Source organism: Seriola aureovittata, chromosome 1 (assembly GCF_021018895.1).
Source record: "Seriola aureovittata isolate HTS-2021-v1 ecotype China chromosome 1, ASM2101889v1, whole genome shotgun sequence".
In the NCBI taxonomy this organism is placed as follows: Eukaryota; Metazoa; Chordata; class Actinopteri; order Carangiformes; family Carangidae; genus Seriola; species Seriola aureovittata.
In genome coordinates, this window is record NC_079364.1 from 33,620,701 (window position 1) to 33,642,878 (window position 22,178).

At 41.7% G+C, this 22,178-nt stretch overlaps 1 protein-coding gene across 1 annotated transcript in view; it reads right to left on the reverse strand.

Moving 5' to 3' along the window:
• adamtsl3 (ADAMTS-like 3) overlaps positions 1 to 12,004 on the reverse strand; it is a 189,594-nt gene extending 177,590 nt beyond the window's left edge. Inside the window, exons 1-2 of the mRNA XM_056381340.1 lie at positions 11,739 to 12,004; positions 9,583 to 9,685 (exon numbers count right to left, since the gene is read on the reverse strand). Of these exons, the coding sequence (XP_056237315.1) occupies positions 9,583 to 9,648 (66 nt within the window). The 5' untranslated portion in view covers positions 9,649 to 9,685; positions 11,739 to 12,004. The remainder of the gene's footprint in view (positions 1 to 9,582; positions 9,686 to 11,738) is intronic.
• Between the last annotated feature and the right edge of the window lie 10,174 nt (positions 12,005 to 22,178).

Here is a 22,178-nt window from a genome sequence, read left to right on the forward strand (position 1 = left end):
GGATCTAATCGACTCAAATTTTTCAAAGTTCACTGAAAAATCAACTGAAGCACAGGTCCTTCATCTACTGCTTCTTTATTTCATACAAGAGAGGGATGAGCAATCAGAAAAATACATTCTGGGCTCCTGCAGCCAATAAACCTGTCCCTGATGTATCTCAACAGGCCAGGATCACATACTGCTTTGTTCTCATTAGACTTTGCTGGACACCAACAGCTACAGAGGATTTCCTTTACATAACCTGGGTGTACTTTACCCTTCAGAAATAACTCCAACTTGACTTGTTTGACTCTGTTAAACAGAGGATATCTTTCTCTGCCTGTCTGTTTTGGAAGGGTATATTTGCTCTCTCCCTCACTGCAGTCACAGTCGGCTGTGAAGCTGAGTAGGTGGCAAACGGTTATCATGGGTTCGTGACAAGAATGATGATAATGCTGACTAACAGCAGATAGTGTTAAAAGTTCAAATCGTTCAACTTCCATCATCCCTTAGAGAAAACCCATTGTTAACTTAAGATATAAGATAGTTTGTCCATTATTTCCATCAGTTATGATGACACTCACAGTAATCCTTGAGACTTGGGAACACCACAAACATTTCTACAACAAAGTCTGACAAGGCAACAAACACATTCAGTCAGAGGATCAGACAGGTTCAGCCAGATTGCCAAGTAGGCTACTCACAGTCAGTACACAGAGAAATAGGGTTAGGGTTACTTTTTTTTTTAAATCATTGCTGACAGCAAAGGGTACATAATTGTACTTTTAAAAAGATGAAGGTTCAGGCAGATGATGCTGCAAATCAGAGATCATAAAATCTTAATTTAAATAGTGTAGCGTATATACCTGGCCTGGCATCAGTCACAAGCCATTAAAGAAGTTCATTGTAAGGACATGCAGCGTTATGGAACCAAAATTTACATTTTCTCACTCTAACCAACATCAAACTGTCAAATTGATTGGAAACAGAGAGAAAGGACCTTTCTCTCACAAACAGACCATGCTGTTAGCATGTCAGAGGGATGCACAACCAGACCAAGGGTCAGCTCCAGAGGATCAACCAATGGACACCAGGCAAACTGGAAAGCATAGGCAAAATCTCCAGTTTGTAACAGTAAGACTCTGCATATTGATATTCGATTGTTTCTCATTATTAGTGCCATTAGGTTTATTATTGTGTTATTATATGTTATAATATAAGATATTTTGTTTAATGTTTTATGGTCATGGGGGAAGATGGATGTGTGAGTTTATAGGTAAACTCGAGAATTAAAAAATTCAAGTTCCATGGAAAATTACTCTCTTCTCCAAGTTGAAACACAGGAGAAGACGAGTGACGCCCCTGAAATGTGCGCCAGCCCCTAGGGGATAAAACAGTTGTGATCTTTTCACATATTGCTCTAAGCACCCAGCTCTCAGCCACCGGCTCTAAAGGCTCTTTTATGCTCCAGGCCAGATACGCATACGGATACAGATGGAGCCTTCTGTCCATACCCTGTGTTCATTACGTGCGTATTTCTGCATGTATCCTGGAAGCTTATGGATACAGACAACACGTAGCAGTACCACCGGAAACTGTGGGAGCAGTGTCAAGCAGTGTAGCCCACAGCTCAAGCCAGACCAGCAAAACACAACGAAGAAGAAAACTTTGGAAAATGACAAAAAATTGTGTGAGTTGGTGAGAAATTAAAAACATATATATGATGTTACCTCGCTGGGGCACAGGGACAGACAACTACTACAGAACAGCTGGACGCAGATCAGACAGGAACTGGATGTGAGTTGGCACCCTCTAGTGGATGCATTGTTTAACGTCCATCCCACTGTAAAGGTTTTGTGGGAGTATGTGGTCACTGACGGTTATAACGTTTAAAACGTACACATCTATTTTCATACGTAAAGGAAGCATAAATGAGCCTTAAGTAAACGGTGCTTGGCCATTTTAGCACTCTATCGTTTTGTTCGCGTCCTTTATTCTTTTTTTGCAACATGTGACATGTGACCATGACCGCCTGCAGAGAAGCCGACCAGAAATGAGGAGTGCCGAGACAGAAAGTCTCCTGGCAAACTCCACCAGTAATGAACCGCTGAGTCACCAGCAGAATCCGTCATCGTGATAACGGGACACGGCCTCCAGGAGAATCCACCCAGATCCCGTGTCTCCAGGGTTACCACGGCAACCTCAGCCACCTGGGTTCCAGCCAAGGGTCTCCAGCTACAGCGCAACTCCCAGTAGGCCGGTCTTAACACTCATGATGGGGTTGATGTCGAAATATAGCAATATTTAATCATCAAATCTCATTCGCAGACGTAGCATCATTAGCTGTATAGCCATAGTGTATAGCCATTACATATTTTCTCCCACCATTGCCAACTCATCACACCGCTCATTTCATTATTATTTTCCTCTTAGTGATTATTACACCTTGCATTTACTCTGTAGATAGTAGTTCAGTTAATAAACTTCTTATTGGGGGTTTAGTCCTAACTGCATGGGTTCGAGTCTGACCTGCAGCCCTTTGCTTTGTCATGTTATTTCCTGTCTCTCTCTCACTGCACCTATCAAAATAAAGGCAAAAATGCCAAAAAATAACTTAAAAAGGAAAAAAATAAGGTACCAGTCCTGTAGCTTTCCAGATATATTTCTGTACTAGGACACAAAGGTACAATTTGTCACTAGGGTTAGAGAAATGTTCTTTTAGAGGTCCAGACAAGAAGGTACAAAAATGTACCAATGTTGAAAGGTACAGTGCTGTACCCTGCTAGGTTACAGCTGGAGCGGTAAAGCCTTTGTACCTTTTTAGGTCCATTCCCGTACTTTCATTTGTTAATGTGTAAACTCAAACTGTTGCTAACTATCCCTCATTTCACAGGAAAATACACATGAGACTGACAAGAAAATATCACAATCTCTGCTGTTGTCATGTTTTACACCCTGTTGGACCTGCAAAGTGACTTCTTCATTTTGGTCACGCCTTTGCAGATAAAGAGGCTTTTCATTGGTTGTTTGCTCTACCTTTTGTACGAGGGTAGGGAACAGCACACTGAAATAAAAAACGCTCATGTAGAGAGCGAGGTGGGAGACACTTTTAAGACTTTGCACAAGCACACGTGCAAGCCTCACAGAGTCACCAATGTTGCTGATAGCATGAAATCCTCTATCAAAAAGCAGTGAAAGGGAGACACACATCACAGTTTTGTGATTATGTGTTTTAATAGCAAGTGGTCTAAGTGATTTCAGAGTTTAAAAATCTAAAAACAATATATCAGCTTATATTATTAAAGAATTGTGCAAACAATTGTGACAAAGTATGTCTCTAAAATATACATTTCTTTTACATTTGTTGTTACTTAAAGGCCAAAGTTCTCTGACCTGAACAACCACATACTGTAGGTCACTTGTCTCTACCCTATGGTGGAAATCATACTGGACCTTCATCGTCATGGTTACAATAATAAATAGGTTTCCAAAGCTGTTTGACCATCCTGCTTTGACAAGCAGTACTGATTAATCATATCAGCAGATTAACTGATCACATATTCCAACTGACTTTCCCAAAACCATTACAAAGTACTGGATTTAGTGTAAAGAACATGTAGCTTAACCTTAATAGAGCATACCACCAGAAAATGGCTTTTCCTGGTCTGGTGGCATGCTCTTTCTCCCTGTGTCTATTCTCTCCTTGCCCTTTTCCTTCTACTCCACAGCTGCTCACTGCAGTTCTTCCACCTCTGTCATCATTTCTACACACAATGGCAATAGCAAACAGCATTCCTCGAAGTCATACCTCATACCTCATTGGCATCACAGACCGTGCTGTTTTCAGAGTAGGTTGAAAGGAAAAGCTTGGTGATTTCGTCCAGTTGTTGATGTGAGTGTGGAGGAAGAGGAAGCTGCTGCTGGTGAGGGAATCTTGGTGGGGACCCATCAGTACCAGTGCTGGTACTGATGGGTTGTTTTTGAACAGCTGTCCCTGCAGCAAGTGTGAAAGATGACAAGGAGAGGCTGGAACCAGGAAGGCCAGGCCAACAGAAAACAGACAAATAGGCAGAGGTGGAGGAGTGCAGCTTTCACTTTGTGCTTTTCTTTTACTCGCCCCACTATCACTTATTCCCTCATTTCTCTGCTGCCCTCCTCCTCTTTTGTGCTAGAAGCTCTTGTCTTCTTTTGACACATTTCCCCACCATCGCAGTTACAAAACAAAGAGTTGTAAACTATCAATGACAATGAGGAAGAATGTCAGAGAGAGAAAGGAAGAATCAGCTGAGGTCAATGAAAACCCAGTTGTAAATCAGATAATCTGTTACCGATACCACATCTGCTTGTGATAATCCACAGAGCTGTACCTTAACCCACCACCACCACCCCCATCTCATTTACATCCAGTCACTCGCTTCAGTCCACTGCACCCAAAACATTCCATTATTTCTCAATTTACTGCACAAAGTCAGGTCAACAAACTCTTCATATCCTAGATATAAATATATTCCAGGAGTTTTCTCATTGTTGACCAAAACAGATATGGATGATGCGTTCATAGATTTATAAAGCCACCTGTCTGGTGCTAAACACAACTGATACTGCTGATGCTGTCTTGTTAAATACACTACTCTCTGTCCTTGCATTGGAACCCTGATCAATTTTTCATACCGAAATGTAAACAGAAAATCTCTCTCCCCTAAACAAACTGCACTATGGGTTTCAGAAATAGCTGTGCCACTTTTCAACAGTATTTACATTGAGCTTTGTTTTGTTGTGTATCGAGTTGACTCAAACCAAAGTATGCCCACAGGACCAACTCTGCATCTTTACCAGCTTTTTCATCTTCACATGCCCATGTTGCATTTCTACAATGTTTCAGTTATTTTGTCTGAGTGATACAGGAGTGTTTTCATATGGTTAGTCACACCATTTAAAACAGCTAGGTGGAATAATGTTGACTCCACTTAAACATATACAACAAACTGGAGACCACCTTGCGATGGAATTACTACTCATTGCTACATTATTACATGAGCACTCAGTGTTTATTAATTCATTATTACATGAGTACTCAGTACAGTAGTCATAACTACATTACTACATTATAACATGCGCACTCAGTGGTTATCACTTCATTGTTACATTAGTACTCATTATTAGTTGTTGGGTATTTGATCCATCCATTCATGCTGACTGACTGCAAACCCGACACATTTTGGTGGAGCAGTTTATACTGGAGGTTATATCAAATTGGATGGTGCAACATTGCTAATATGACAGCTTCATCCATGTTAGATTGTCTGTCAAACATGTTAGCTGTGAAGGCACCCTTAGTGATTGGAATTGGTCACAGTCACTAGCAGGCTCTCTGTTTCCTCAAAGGTCAGCACTGTCCAAATGGTATAACTCTCACCCAAAAAAATATACTCTCTCTATCTCGTGTTTAAAACCAAAATCAACATAAAGCATATGACAAGGTCAGTCATACAATTCGACAGTACCTCCAACAAAACAAAGATGTACAACATAAACAACCATTGCAATACATCTTAAAACATACCTCCATCCCCTTCTGGGGTTTACCACTATTCTGATCAGTATCTTATCCTGAGTTTTCCTCCTATCTCTCCATTTTGTATGAAATCATTAAATGGCTTCCGAATTTCCTCGTAAGCATCCAATTTCGTTTTCAAGTTATGTTATTCTCTCAATGGACATCCATTGCGCCATATTCATGATCCAAGCATCAGTTGTAGGTGGTGTGTCAGTAGTTTAATCCAATCAATTGCCCCTCCCTCTTACTGACTTGGACCATGGCATAAATGAGATGAAAACAACACATAAGCACCAGTTTTCTGCCTCATTTTTTACAAAAATACAGCAAACCTTGAACCCACTGTATACGTTTTTCTAGAATCAGTTGAATGGTGATGTAATTACATAAAATATTCTACAGAGACAGGCAGACTGATGCACATTTTTTTGGCTTGGCTGCAACAGCTGGGCTAGCCCTCTAAGTTGGAATGTCACTGACTGACTGACTGATTGACCATATTTCCACCACTGGTCAGCAAAGTGCCTCGTCACTGAGTTGAAGTTCCTGTCTCAAACAGGTTCTATTAGGGGGGTGTTTCAACCAGACTGCGTATAAACCTGGTTCAGGTCTGGACCGTGTATGGATGCAGAGCAGGGCTTCGGACTACACCTCTAGTTACAGGCAGTCTACCAAGCTGCTCTGGTTTCCTGGATGGTACTTCCAATACACTGAGCCTCGCCTCCATTACAGCAAATAAACTACTTTAATTTCATGTATCATTATTACTAAAGGAGGCAGAGGAATAACTAAACATAAGACACAGCGAGCAGAGAGAGCAGGAGAGAGGGAGAGAGAGAGAAGTCATAGCTAACTGCTAAAGAAACTAGCAGATCTGAATAACATGTAAACAACAAAAACACCAGCAAGAGGAAATGAGACAATACTCTTACTGCAGCACAGCACTAAAAGCCCTGTTAAGAAATAAAAGGTTTCTGCCCACTGAAATGCTAGGCTTTTAATTTGAAATTATAACAGGAAGTGTTGAGTTTGTATTAACATGTAATGCAGTAACTTTAACAAGGTAACCGGAAGAGATACAACAAGGCTTAGCATCTAACCGCTCTGACCAATTCCACATATCAAACAATGGGAATTAGACATAAACACCTGCCTCTGGAGTTGAAGGAAAAACTAAACTATTGTGGATTCCAGACGGAGGCTGTGCATTCTCTGAGAGACTACATAAGAAAGTCTTTCTGTCTCTTCTAACTTTCTCTCTGAGTGATCATGTTACAGTAAATACAGCTGAAATCACAGCTCAGTCTTTGTCTTTCATTTATGCATTTGGTGATTTTGTCAGACGACGTCACAGTTATAAAATCAGGGTTTGACTACAGGTCCAGACATATACAGCTTATATACAGCGATACAGCTTCTCCATTGTGAATTATTTTCCATTTAAAACTAAATGCACCTTCAATAGAAAACTAATATCAGTGGACCTCATCACACATTACTATTCACACATCAGAACACTGCACTCAAATACAGCAAGGTTTACGCCGTCATGAGAAGAGTGTCAGTGTTTTTCTCTTCATTGATATTTAAAATGAGATAAAAGAAGCAGATGGGACAAGAGCTCTATGATATCAATGGGTCTGGGGACATAGTCAGTGAGGGGACAAATTAATTAGTGCTGACTCAGTCATTGGGCAGAAATGATCCTATCATGTCAAACATCATATTCAAAAACATAATACAAGGTTAAACAATGTTAAAGGGTTTATTTGCTACATACTCATATTTCTCAGTAGACACACTGTTGCTCATAAAGTTGGAATAAAATATTTGTTACCTATTTCCATGAAATGATTGTGACAATGTGATTTATTTCATTTCACCTGGGTAATTGGGACACATAATGTAATCATTGCACCTGGTCAAAAGTGATTACTGATGCATTTAAATAGCAATAAAGGATGTGTGAGGATTGTGTCTGAACACAAAATTATTCCAACTTTATGGGCAACAGTGTATATATATATTCATATATATATATATATATATATATATATATACTGAGAAATATGAGTATGTATATATATTAATGCATATTTAAATAGCATGTGGACTATTTCTGTAGTTATTTATTTTTATCTTTATTATATTTTATTATTGTGTCTGTGTATATGTGTGTTCCCTATCTGGTCTTACATACACAACCAAACTGCCCTTGTGGACATTGTAATGATTGATTGATTGATTGATTGATTGATTGATTGATTGATTGATTGATTGATTGATTGATATTTACATTTATCACAAGAGGGACTGATTTCAGGGTGAATAGTGTAAACCAGTGGAACCCAACCTTTTCCAACTCAAGGCCACTTGAAAATCTGAAAAATGTTGGCAGCCCACATCTGACCCCGTAACAAAACAGAGGCCACATAACACTTACTCAGAGCACTTTTTATTTTAATGATAACAATCAGCCACTCAGGACTGAACTGAAACCAGAGTAAAAATATCGGAAGTGTTTTCTTTCATCAATAGATTCACCATCTGTCTCTGACTCTTTCCTTTTACACAGAAAATGACCCCATGCTATTTGATGCTGGGGGATTAAGGATCCACGGAATGCAGAGTAGCCTGTGATGTGTATGTTATATTGAAAGCTCAGTCACGGAACAGACAATTAGGGAGTGAATAACACCATTATTACCAGCTATGACAGTGGGGCTGGTATTGTTTTCACCTAAGACTTGGTTTAAGGGTTAAGGTTGGGTTTAGGTTAGGGTTGGGATTAAGATTAGGATTAGGCATTCAGTTGTGATGGTTAGGGTTAGGGTAAGGGGCTAGGGAATGCATTATGTCACAGAGATGTAAGTACAAGTATGTGTGTAATGGCAGTACAGTAAGCAGTGAAAGTAGTGAAATGAGGGTCGGACTCAGCAGCAGATCAGACTGAAAAACTGCAAAAAAAAAAAAAGCAAACATTCTTCTTGATATCATGAAAAATATCACAAATGACGGGAAGTATAGCAACATTTAATATTATCAAATATCAGCCCAAGCCTAAAGAGCTCACATTAATACAGGGCTAATACAGCTACAATTAGCCTCACTAACTGACCAGAGCCACTAGAAGGGTTGTGATGCTGTACAGTGGTATACCACAAGTGGTGGGGAGTGGTATCTGCCAGTGGAGCATGAGTAACACCAGCAAACCACAAGTCAAAGTGGTATACCACTAAAAATAAGCATATGACACTAAAAGAAGACAGATAAGACATTAACCACCTTTCAATCTCAGCAACGCACAAAAACTGGTGCACTCTATCTGTCTGCTGGAAGGTGACAGAGTCATACATTTCAATATTGAACACACAGTTGCAAACACACAATAATAAAGTACTTTAAAAAAGGGTTTGATCATTATGGGATTTTGCAGAACAATTCTTGTATATAGTAAACTTCAGTTCCCAGTTCACAAGAATAGCAAGTGAACAAGTGATCACTTGCTATTCTTGCAGTAAACCATGCAAGTCCCCTGAAAATACATCAACAAATATTCCTGCATTGCTTCTTTACATGGTTCAGGACCAAGAGAGAACTGAATAAATAAAACACAGTCTTTTTTCCCTCACTAACATTCATATAAACAGACAAGGTCCAAATAAAGACCTCTTTGCTGAGTTGATCATGGTGAACACCAGGTCCCCAGCAGTCTGTTGTCAGGGATTAAGTAGCTGCTATATTTTGCCAGAGAAAATCCTGTGCTCAGTATTGCTTCATATAAGGAGGTGACATTCTCCCCAGTTCATAGACATGCACAAAGTCTCCAGCAGGTTCTGCACTCTGCCCAGCAGCCTTTCAACCTACGCTAAAAGTCCTCGAGTCCTGCCGAACAGTCTCATCAAATTAAGCAACAGAGCGGACAGCAGCCACAGTGAGGAGTCAGGGGCTAGGCTAGTCAACTATACCACATCCATCCATCCTTCCATCCATCCATCCATCCATCCATCCATCCATCCATTCATCCATCCATCCACATTCAGTACCTGGACAGAGAGGAATGTGAGGAAGATGAAGACAGCCCTGCTGAGGATAAATGATTCCATCTTCATCAGGTCAGTGTCTCTCTTCAACTGGGTGAGCGCCAACCTGTGTACAGGAAGTGATCACATCCAAACAAAACACTTTACAGCAGTATAGTGGTTGACTGTAGTATTAAAGCAACACCACACTACATCAAAATATACTGTGCAGTTAGCAATGCTGAAACCACTAGTTAACAGGGCTGGATGAAGCCATTAGTGGGCTCCAGTGTAAAAGTGAGCTGTGGGCCCCTACTGACCCCCACACCCACAAAAATCTCTCCCTCTGTTCATTGTATAATGTATGTGTTGGATATGGTAACTTGATTAAGCACAAATGTGTTTAGTAAAACACATGTAAGAACACTTTAAGTGAAATAATTATAATAATTATCCCAAATGTTTCCCAGATTTTCAAACCTACAGATGCTAAACCTATGATTTTAAGGCTCTGTTTTATTTGGTCGCCTGTGGTGTGGCTGTCTGGCTGAAGCTCAAATTTGACTTTTTATCCAGTTTTAAATCACATTTTTAAGATACACTTTTTACATACAGTATATATACATACACATATACAAGCAATCTATGTATTTTAATCAGATGAAGGATTTTCGTCAGCGGACGTCTGGACCTTAAGTTATCAGAGAAGAAAGATGAGTGAATTTTAGACAGCTCAACTCTCAGCTGCTGGAGACGTCCTGTTCTGTGTATGCCGAATAGCGTTGGTGAAACACTGACTTTAAATGTGAAACTGCTTTATTCAGTGTTTTACTGGTTATAATCTGCTTGTCTGTTCGGCTCCTATGTGGATAATTCAGCTGCTGATAAAAACCTCCTGAACTACTGACACTGAAGGAATCCAAACCAGGAGAAGCTGATGGTAATGGTGGTAAGTCAGCAACTCCCATGATCCCACGCTACTTAACAATGTCACATAAAGCTGTCTTTTGTTATTGTTTTGATTGAGAGACCCCTAGAGGTAGAAGCTACACACTGTGCGTTTAAAGGGCCACTCTCCTCAGCCTGTGAACACGGTTCTGTAACATAGCCTGTGTTCGTGGAGAAGCTTTGTCAAGTCTGAGAAGATCATGCATAAAATCAGTGTTTGTGGAGTTTGAAGCTTGGCTATTAAAAGATGCTACTGATATGCATTATAGAAAATCTAGGCTCCAGTATTTTTAGAGCAATCTGGCTTTCAAAGCCAACAGTATGGAAACTTTCCCCACCCAACTTAATCACCCTTAATCAAGGTTTTAACTCAGGGGCCCTCCACAAGATGATGCCTCAAAATGATGTGACACTAGAGGTGTTACTTTACTTCAGGTGAGAAGCTGCTGAAGTGGTGGAAACAGTATGACCAAACAAATTTACAATTAATGAAATGACTACATGGTGAACCAGGACTGCTTGATTAGCATGAGGGTGTGAGGCACTGGGATGTGCCTGTTGTCTGGCCTTTCTAATTTATTATAAATTAGCTGTGATTATTTTTTTTGATATTCTTGTCTTTATTGCAGGACAAAAAGACAGAATGTAATATACAAAACCAGATCTTCAAACTTGATATTCAGTTTATCCTGTAAATCAGCCATTGATAGAAAAAGACCAAATGTTAGATTGTTACAGCTTCTTAGAGATGAGAATATAAGTAACAAATAAATAAGGTTTTATTTCACAACATCACTTTGGAGAATTGGGGCTTAAAAATGGACATTTCATTTCATTATTATTTGACAATATATAGGATGAGCCTAACACTGATTGATTGGTGGGATTAATGAATCATGAAGAAAATTGATAGAGTAGGCTATAGCCCAAACTGGTGAAGTGAAACTCGCTCATATATATGTGAATATGTGAAATGCTGATGCTGATGTAGACGTTGACAGGGAAATTCACCTGCATCCAGAAGACTGTTCGGTGCTACGGCGACAGCACGGACGTGGATTTTGTTTTGTGAGTATGCGAGTGTCCATCATGCAGCGTGTGCAGAGATACAGCGACTTTCTGACCGGGTGAATCCAGCATTAACGGTCCCTCACGGGCGGCAGTTGCTGCAGGTTAACGGCGGTGTTTTACAACCTGATGTGTGTTTGATTGAGGAGAAATTAACACCTTACCTTGTGAGGGGGAGAGGTCCTGCGCTCCCTATGCGCTCATGTGGAGATGTAGCATCAGGTTTTTGGTCTCCAAAAACAGTCCGATTATCCACCTAGTCCCGACCCCGTGTCCATACCCGAGTCCAACACAGAAACGCCCAGAAAGTGACCGAGAAACACCGGCTGTCAGTCCGGCTGTCTAACTGATCAACGCGCCGGTACCAAGTGTCTCCGGTGAAGTGTCTCCGGGCTCCGAGCGGCGCACAGTCCCGTCTGTCTGACACACAACTTGGGACCAGAGTCAAGTTAGACACGGATATATAGCTTCCGCTCATCACTTTCAAAGTAAAACACTGACAGGTATTTTTGTAGAACCATCTCTGTTTACGTTGATGTTAGTCTTATTGTTATTATATTTATATTATGTATATTTATTGAAATAATGCATCAGCCATACTCTAATTGGAGAGGCTAACATTTTTGTGAATTCTTCTATTCTCAAAGTAAAGGCAAAAGCCCATTCAACATGTCCTTGTGTGTCCCCATGTCTGTGGATGTGGGCCTGACCTTGACTTGTTTGTGTGGGTCCTTATCATCATAAACCCACATGGCTTACTGGTACCATAAAGAGGAAGAGCAGAGTAGGACTGCACCCATACATGCCCCATGTGTGAACTTAACCTGTGTCCCAAATGGTCAACACAGTCCATCACAGCCTCTGGTTATATAAATGTAATTTATCAAAGGGAAATTTATTCAGTGTAATATGTTTGGTTTTGAAGGTGCAAACATGCATCAGGACATTTAATTTCTTTCTGTTTCATGGTCATTTTTGACGTCTAACTGTGATTTCTACAGTACGTGCTTAATGCTTTTCTTTGCTGGTAGGACTTTTTAACATTCTCGCAGGTGACTGTTGGTTAAAATGAAGCTCAGTCTGGAACATATTTTTAATAAATGTTGTAGTTTTTTACAGTCACACTTGTCCCAGTACCATCTCCTCATCTTCAAAACTCTTCACACAGTGAGCTTTTGAAAAACACACTTGAGCACATCAGTTAACATTTGCAGCAAAATGTTCCCAACAACTATAACACTCTCCCATACCACTGCTCTGTCACTCAATGTACAATGAACTAAAGAACGCAAACAACCACTGTAAAATACATTTATTATGTGTTTCACACTCCTTGATTTTTGCATCCACAGATATTTCAAGCCAAGCAGCTACAGAAACTTTTGATCTGTTGCTCTGCCCCTCACAGCTGATGTCATGGCTGAGTGTGGTAAAGTTACAGGAAACTGTAAATGAACGAAAAATTTACTGTATCACAAACCAAGAAAGCCACTTTTACCATGTAATGTAAAACAATATATGATAAAGGAACAAACCAACCATATTCTTCAGTGGGCTTGACTGATTTTGTTTTCACAGTGCAGTAGGAAAGAATAAAACAATACAATCAATCACCCAAAATACATTACAACCAATAACAAAAAGCACGTGCAGGTAGGCCATTAGCGACAGCCAGATGTTTCAGCAGAACATATACAGCGGTAATAGTGGCAACTACATCTATATTTTCCCTGTATACAAGCACATTTCAGTATGACCATGTTTGTGTAGATAGGAATAGGGCTGTAATCAAAAGAACTGAACAAACTTTCTGCTAAAATCTGAATAATCTGTCTTATTTCAAGCATATAGTTCCATTTATTTCCATCCACAGTGATCTGAAGTTTGTTTGGTTTTAAACTGACAGTGAACTGTTCTGAAAAGAGAATCTGAAAATCTTCAAATCTGCTGTAGTTGTACAAAATGTTGCTGGTAGTGAAACTAACTGAGAAGGGTGTTCATGGAGAAGCGGTGATTGATCAAAGCAATACAAACGTTAAGGTCACATAGTCTGATGTGGTAAATGTGTTTTGAAAAAGTGGACATGTGAAAGTGATTGTAAAAACTGTATAGTTATGGAATATTAGAAGATTATTGTTTACATCTCAAATTCATTTTACTTCCCAAGGGGAGTAAAACCCTACTCTAATTCTGAAGGATAAAACAGATCACTTCCTGGTTGTCTCTAGCAACTTGACACAGAGCTGTAGGCAAGTCTGATGACCAACCCCTCTGTCCCATGTGGTGTGGGGGAGCAGAGAGCATGTGGAGGAGCCGTCATCTCCATCACTCCTATTGTATTCCTACTGTCACTGAACTAGTCCTTGTTGTAGAGCTGCATGCTTAGCTTCTCTGTGCATCTGTAATGCTGTTCTTATAATGTTTAGGCTTATATGTCAGTGGTGGTGTCAGACCTGACATAATACTTCATGGTGTTTTCTTTGTTCCATTTTATATAAGACATTTTATATTACATATTTGCATGGATATCAACAGATGAGCAGTTGTCGAGAAAATCTACAGATAGACAGAGTTGGATAGCTAGATATTTGTGGTGGAGAAAAGAAACTGTACATTTCTCAATTACTGTACTTCAAGGACACGTTCACAAGTCTATCTTCAAACTATAAATGATTTGGTTGTAGTAGGTAGGTAGTGACTCTTTCTGTCCATACAGGTTGTGAAGTGATCTCTTCCAAAAGCAATTTCAATGTAAAGATGGAAAAATATGCACAGATATTTGTTGTGTGCAAGAATGAGTTGAGTATGTGAGTGAGTGTCTGCTACAGAGAAGGTTCCCTCTTTGTGATTTTTGTGGTAACTTTGACATGGTATCCTCATTTAATTCACCTTATGCTTTACATCATCATCAATCATTTTATACATTATAATGCTTGTTATAGATGAAACCCAGCAGTTTAAGAAGCTAAAAGTTAATCATGAATGTTCATTTTTGACACTCGAGACATTAATTTAACAAAAATATGTATAATTAAATATATAATCTCCTCCTTGAACTGTCATCTTACTGTGGTGGAGGAGTTGGAGCCCTAATGACCCTAGGAGCTATGTTGTCGGGGGCATTTTGCCCCTGGTAGGGTCTCCCATGGCAGATTGGTTCTAGGTGAAGGGCCAGACGAAGAATGGTTCAGAAGATCCCAATGAATAAAACGATCAAGAATCCCTCCGGCCCGGAGGGATACCGGGGCCCTGCCCTGGAGCCAGGCCTGGGGTTGGGGCCCGTGGGCGAGCGCCTGGTGGCCGGGCCTTAGCCCATGGGGCCCGGCCGGCCCCAGCCCGAACCGGCTACATGGGTTCGTCTCCCAGTGGGCCCACCATCTGCAGGAAGAGTCAGCGGGGTCCGGTGCAATGTGGATTGGGCAGCAGACCAAGGCGGGGGCCTTGGCGGTCCGATCCTCGGTTACGGAAACTGGTTTTTGGAACATGGATCGTCACCTCTCTGGTGGGGAAGGAGCGGGAGCTTGTGGAAGAGGTGGAACGGAAGCTAGATATAGTCAGCCTCACCTCAACACACAGCGTCGGCTCCGGAACCCAAGTCCTTGAGAAGGGCTAATCTTTCCTCTTTGCTGGAGTTGCTCCGGGAGAGAGGCGGAGGGCCGGGGTGGGCTTTTTGGTGGCCCCCAGGCTCTCTGCCTGTATGTTGGGGTTCGCCCCGATGGACGAAAGGGTTACATCCCTGCACCTCTGGGTCGGGGATCGGGTTCTGACTGTTGTCGGTGCTTATGCGCTGAACAGCAGTTCAGCCTACCCGCCCTTTTTGGAGTCCTTGGGACGGGTGCTGGAAAGTGCCCCGAAAGGGGACTCCATTGTACTATTGGGAGACTTCAACGCTCACGTGGGCAATGACAGCGTGATCTGGAGGGGTGTGGTGGGGAGGAACGGCCTGCCCGATCTGAATCCGAGTGGTGTTCAGTTATTGGACTTCTGTGCTAGTCACAGTTTGGCCATAACTAACACCATGTTCAAACATAAGGATGTCCACAGGTGCACATGGCACCAGGACACCCTGGGTCGCCGGTCTATGATCGACTTTGTAGTCATATCATCAGACCTGCGGCCGTATGTTTTGGACACTCGGGTGAAGAGAGGAGCAGAGTTGTCAACTGCCACCTGGTGGTGAGTTGGATCAGATGGCGGCGGAAGATGACGCGCAGACCTGGCAGGCCCAAACGGGTTGTGAGGGTCTGCTGGGAAAGCCTGGCAGAAGAACCCCTCAAGATGATTTTCAACTCACTCGGGCATGGGAGGAGTTCGGTGAGACTATGGAAGAAGACTATCGATCGGCTCCAAAAAGGTTCTGGCTAACCGTCCGACGCCTCAGGGGGGGAAGGCGGAAACTCGCTCACACTGTTTACAGTGGGGGCGGGGAGCTGCTGACGTCAACTGAGGATATAGTCGGACGGTGGAAGGAATACTTTGAGGAGCTCCTCAATCCCACCAACACGTATTCCGTTGAGGAAACAGAGTCAAGAGACCTGAGGATGGATGATCTAATCTCCGGGACAGAAGTCGCCGAGGTAGTGAAACAACTGCGCGGTGGCAGAGCCCCGGGGGTTGATGAGATCCGCCCTGGGTATCTCAAGGCTCTGGATGTTGTAGGACTGTCTTGGTTGACAGGCCTCTGCAACATTGCATGGACATCGGGCCCTTGTTAGTGGCCATCAAGTCCCTGTACCAAAGGAGTGTGAGTCTGGTTCGCGTAGTCGGCAGTAAGTCGGACCTGTTCCCGGTGAGGGTTGGACTCCCTCAGGGCTGCACTTTGTCACCGGTTCTGTTCATAACTTTTATGGACAGAATTTCCCAGCGCAGCCGGTTGGTGGAGGGGTTTGGGTTCGGTGGCGGGAGGATCTTGTCTCTGCTTTTTGCGGATGATGTGGTCCTCTTAGCTTCATGAAGCACCGACCTTCAGCTCTCGCTTGGGCGGTTCGCAGCCGAGTGTGAAGCGGCTGGGATGAAGATCAGCACCTCCAAGTCTGAGGCCATGGTTCTCAGCCGGAAATGGGTGGATTGCCCGCTCCGGGTTGGGGGGGAGGTCCTGCCTCAGGTGGAGGAGTTTAAGTATCTCGGGATCCTGTTCACGAGTGAGGGTAGGATGGAACGGGAGATCGACAGGCGGATTGGGGCAGCGTCAGCAGTGATGCGGGCGCTGAATAGGTCCGTTGTGGGGAAGAGGGAGCTAAGCCGGAAGGCGAAGCTCTCGATTTTTCGGTCGATCTACGTTCCAACCCTCACCTATGGTCAGGAGCTTTGGGTAATGACCGAAAGAACGAGGTCGCGAATACAAGCGGCCGAAATGAGTTTCCTCCGCAGGGTGGCCGGGCTCAGCCTTAGAGATAGGGTGAGGAGCTCGGTCATCCAGGAGGGAATCGGAGTAGAACTGCTGCTCCTCCATGTCGAGAGGGGCCAGTTGAGGTGGTTCAGGCATCTGGTGAGGATGTCTCCCGGACGCCTCCCTGGGGAGGTGTTTCGGGCATGTCCCACCGGGAAGAGGCCTCGGGGCCGACCAAGGACACGCTGGAGGAATTATATCTCTCGGCTGGCCTTGGAACGCCTCGGTATTCTCCCGGAAGAGCTGGTGGAAGTGGCTGGGGAGAGGGCTCTCTGGACCTCTTTGCTGAGGCTGCTGCCCCCGCGACTCCGGATGAGCGGGGGACGACAATTACGAGTACGAGTAAATATATAAAATATTTAAAACCAACGTGATCACATATACTACATCGAATATGCAGCTGCAAAGTACAACCTCCATTCCATAAAAGTGAGTACCCTTGTGACCACTGCAGCAACAGTCACTTGACCTGTGACAACTGAAATTAGTCAGTTAACCTGTGACAACTGAAGTAAAACAGTTAACATGTGACCACTGCAGCAAGTCAGTTTACCTGTGACCACTGCAGCAACTTCGGTTACACCTGAAATTTCCAGCTGAGGCTAACTGCGTGAACAAGGTTATGAAAGAACTTCCATCACATCTGCAACAGTGGTTGGGAGGTAGAAAAAAACCCATATTACCAAAAACCCCCATCCTCGATAAATGACACACACAGCTCACTGTTTACACAACTGTGCATTGAAAAACAGATGGTAAGAGCTTCTGACTTGGCACCAGGATTATCTGTGGAGTTCCAGTGACTGATCAGACAGTGAGAAGAATACTGCATGAAGGGGACTCACAGCGTCCAAGATGATTAAACTTAGCCAAAGAAAAAAAGCCTGAAGAGTGTTGGTAGCTCATTCTTTGCTCAGATGAAACCAAGATACATTTATTTGGATCTGATGTGGTCCAGCATGCTTGACAAGGACCACCACTGTAATACAGGGCAGCATGAGAGCAACCAGTGTAAGGGAGATGACATTTAAACATGCAGGAGAGGGGTTTTCCCAAGATGACACACACACATTATGACCTGAGCAAACATGTCCCCTATGGAGTATTTGAAGCAGGAGACTTTAAATCAAATATCTTATGGCAACATAACATTTGCGTAATACCTTGACATGAAAAATTTGGCTCCTATGTGCTGGCCTCAAATTGTTCTTGTAGGCAAACAAAACAATTACAACTTAAAAACATGAAAGGAGCCAAAAAAAAAAAAAAAAAAGCCCATTCAAAACACCAAAAAAGTTCATTTAAACTCGGAATCCCAAAGCAAAATAAGTTTTCCATCTTCACATCATCAGTAAAAAAATGTGTGTGTGTGTGTGTGTGTGTGTCTCATAGTGAAGCAGTCTTATGTAGGGGCCTCCAGCAGCAGACACAACTTTGAGATGGCCTGCTTAGAGTGTTTTTAGTTTTTACTTGAACTTGTTTGACCAGTCCTCTGGAGTCAGGCAAGATCTGTGGTAACCATGGCCGATTTGGAGATGATTATCCATGATTTTATTTCTACTCGTTTAGACGATTGTAATGCTCTTTTAATCTGTCTGAATCAAACCTCTTTGAATCGTCTCCAAACCATCCAAAATGCAGCTGCCTGGCTTTTAACCTGAAATAACAAGAGAACACACATCACACCAATTTTATCCTCCTTCCACTGGCTCCTGATAAAATTCTGCATTCCAAAATACTGGTGCCCATCTTTAGAGCCTTGCATGGTCAAACACCTCAATATATTGCTGACCTCCTCTTCCTTTATACAACAAATCGGGCACTCAGGTCTTCTGAGCATAAATTACTGTCCGTCCCTCGACTCGAGGCGACCATGCTTTTCAAGCCATGGCTCCTAAATTATGGAACGCCCTCCTATCCCTGCGATCTATAGGCTCCTGTGATGGCTTTAGCAAGCAGCTGAAAACATTTTTATTCAGACAGGCTTTTGGTTAGTCTATTTGACTACCTCCCCCTTTTATTGTGTAGCTCTTTACTTATCTTATTGCTTTTATTCTCATATTCTAATTTATTTTATTGCTCTTTATTTACTTTACTGCTTTTACTGTCATATTTCTTGAACTTGTGTATGTTTTATGATTTAAAGCACTTTGTGATTTTTATCTGTGAAAGGTGCTATATAAATACATTTTTACTTACTTACTTACTTACTTACTTATTTACTGTCCATCCAGAAGTTGCGAGAGGAGGTATCATCGACAATGAGAACAACATCACTGGGGACAAAGTTCCTCCTCTTATGGATCCATTTTTGACATTCTTGTAATTCAGGCAAGTACTCCCTATTCCATCTCTTCCCAAAAAGGTCAGCCATATATTGAACCTGCCGCCTTCTGTTCCCAGAAGAGCAGTCTTCTGGCTGGAATACTCCAGGGGATGTGAAAGGCTTGGTGTTAAGCAAAAGGAGGTGGTACATACATATAAACAAAAAGAAGAACTCAAGATCCACTTACTGGCCTTTCTTGTTGTTATTGCATCATAATCCTATATTATCATATACAATAATATAATACTAATGCTCATTCTGCCAACATAATGCCCACTTTTATTTTCATATTTAATACTTTAATACTTAAAGAGCATTAAATAATTAAATAATTCTGCACATTTCTTGAATTAAATATTTGAATGGACATGATATTGGGTGGACTGCTGATGATAGTGAAACTATTTCTTAGTGATGACATCAAACTCCAGACAAATAATGAAAATCATTACCAGCTTTATTATCATGATCTTAACAGAATATTTTCTGTGCAGCCCCATGTTTAGAGGATAAGTCTGGAGTTATTGTGCATTTTTCTGATTTTCAACAAATTCCATTAACAGGTCAAAACCAACAATGAATGGATCCTACTAACAAGTACTGTAAGTGTGTAAGTGTGTATCCACAGCCAAACCCTGATGTACCTTGTTCCAATGTGCCACATACTGTATGTAGTTTACTTAGACTCAGTTCATACACTGACCTGCTGCTTCCAGAGATAGATGAGGGTTGAAATGGAAGTGACTATTGTAGTGAGGTGATCTGCTCTGCTTACCTCCCAGTTAGAGCAGTTTCACATCCAGTTGCCTGGTTTCTGTCAGCATCCATCATTCACCTGATCACAATACACACACTCTTATCATCATTCCCATAGATGAGCCAAACCAAGCTCCCTGCCATCCAGAGGTAGGATCAAAGGATGTGTGTATGCCCCCCCCCCCCCAGGATTTTATTATGAGGTGAAGAATAGAAGCTGGCAGAGTATGAGGGGATTGGTCTTGACTTTGACTAATGAGAACATCAAAAAGCTTCAGTCAGCAAACGACCTCAAGGTGCTCAGTTTGCACAGCTCTGCTCTGTGGAGACATGCTGTACATATGAGGGGTGGATGGATGATGGTTTGGTACTCATATACATTTGAATTGACTGCATTATAATACAAGTATATAGTAGTATATTTATACATTTAGTCATGCACAGTCAATATACCAGTCAGTATTACAGTTATGTAGAAGCAACCAACAAATACATTAGACTGTATATAAATAGATGGATGTTACATTATACAAACTCATTTATTCTATTAGAAGAAATGGAGAGGGGGTTGTAGCCAAATCAGTGGTCTGTCCACTGACCATGGTCGCTAAAACAGACCACTGGTTACTACCACTAGGGGCACTGAAGACAGTGGTCTGGATAACTAGGACCACAAGTACCACACCATGGACCACAGAACAACTGGTCCGGACCAAAAGGACCATATGGATTCACTGGTTCATATTAACAGTTCAATAAAACTGCAATATATAGTGCAACAATAAGAATATCTGCTGAGGCTAATCGATAACAGAGTATAATAACAGACAAAATATTATGATCTCTGACATTTGTTCAGCTAACAGCGTTGCCAACACATCCAGAGAAGGGAAAAGGTGAATTAGAACCACAAAAACCACTCCACAGACCACTCAGTAACTAGCCTGGACTACTATCTTCAGCACCCCTAGTGGTAGTAACCAGTGGTCTGTTTTAGCGACCATGGTCAGTGGACACTAGACCACTGATTTGGCTGCACACAATTGTGTGTGGTGGAGGTCTGGCGCCCCCCTTCAGCCAGGCATGTACAACAACATTTAATTTACTCTCATAAATCACTAATGGAAACGATCACATACTGTCTTTATTTACAATACTCACACATTTCACTTATTTTTAAGTTTAGGATGTGTCAGTATAAGTAGTCTATGACATTGACTTCATTTTTCACTTTTTCACTCTGTTCCTGCTGACCTGACTGAACGTGTTCACATTGTGTGTTTTGTGAATGTGGTTAATATCTGGGGTCAAGAGCTGCGTTCAAAGACCTTTAAAAACAAACTTTTCCTTTAAATGCAGTCTTGTGATAGTGACATCATCAGTCTGCTTTTGGCTAGTCATCCCTCAGCTGATGTCCTACAGGAATCTCACTCAAGTCAATTTACACTCACTTACACCAAAAAATAGCGGAAGTCCTACGATAATTCCTTCAAAGTAAATCATAAGACCGTATCATTCAGGAAAAAGCTGATGGTATTACAGCATCATTTTCATTTGACGCACACGTGATTCACACTTATATCACCACATATCACAATGAATTGCATGTTCCAAGATTTAGACCTACTCACTGTCATACTGTTCACTTTGTCATATTGCAAATCAGTTCACCAGAAACTTAACATGCTTTATTCATATACTGTAGATCTCATATTTTTATATTTTCTTCTTACAGTAAGCCTACATTACACCATTTCATTTTCTTCTCTCACTCTTTTGTTTTTACAGTATCATATCATCTGTTACATGTTTTAATAATAAAAATCAAAGTGTTGTTTTTTTTCCTCATTGGTTGACTCTAATTTCATCTGCTGTTCCACATTTTGGTGCTTTTTTAAACTTTGAAGATTTTTTAATCTCATCAGAACAAGTCATCATCCCTAATTTTCTTAACTTATGTGTTATCTGTTTTATTGTTTTGTTACTTGTACAAATTATTGAGCCTGTAGATAGTGATTGTCCACAAGTAATCTAGTATGAGTAAATGCAAGCATGCATTTTGTCTGATATTGGTATAGAATGATGTATGGTGGTCTACCACCAGTCCCAGCTGATCCAGTAGATCATTGAACT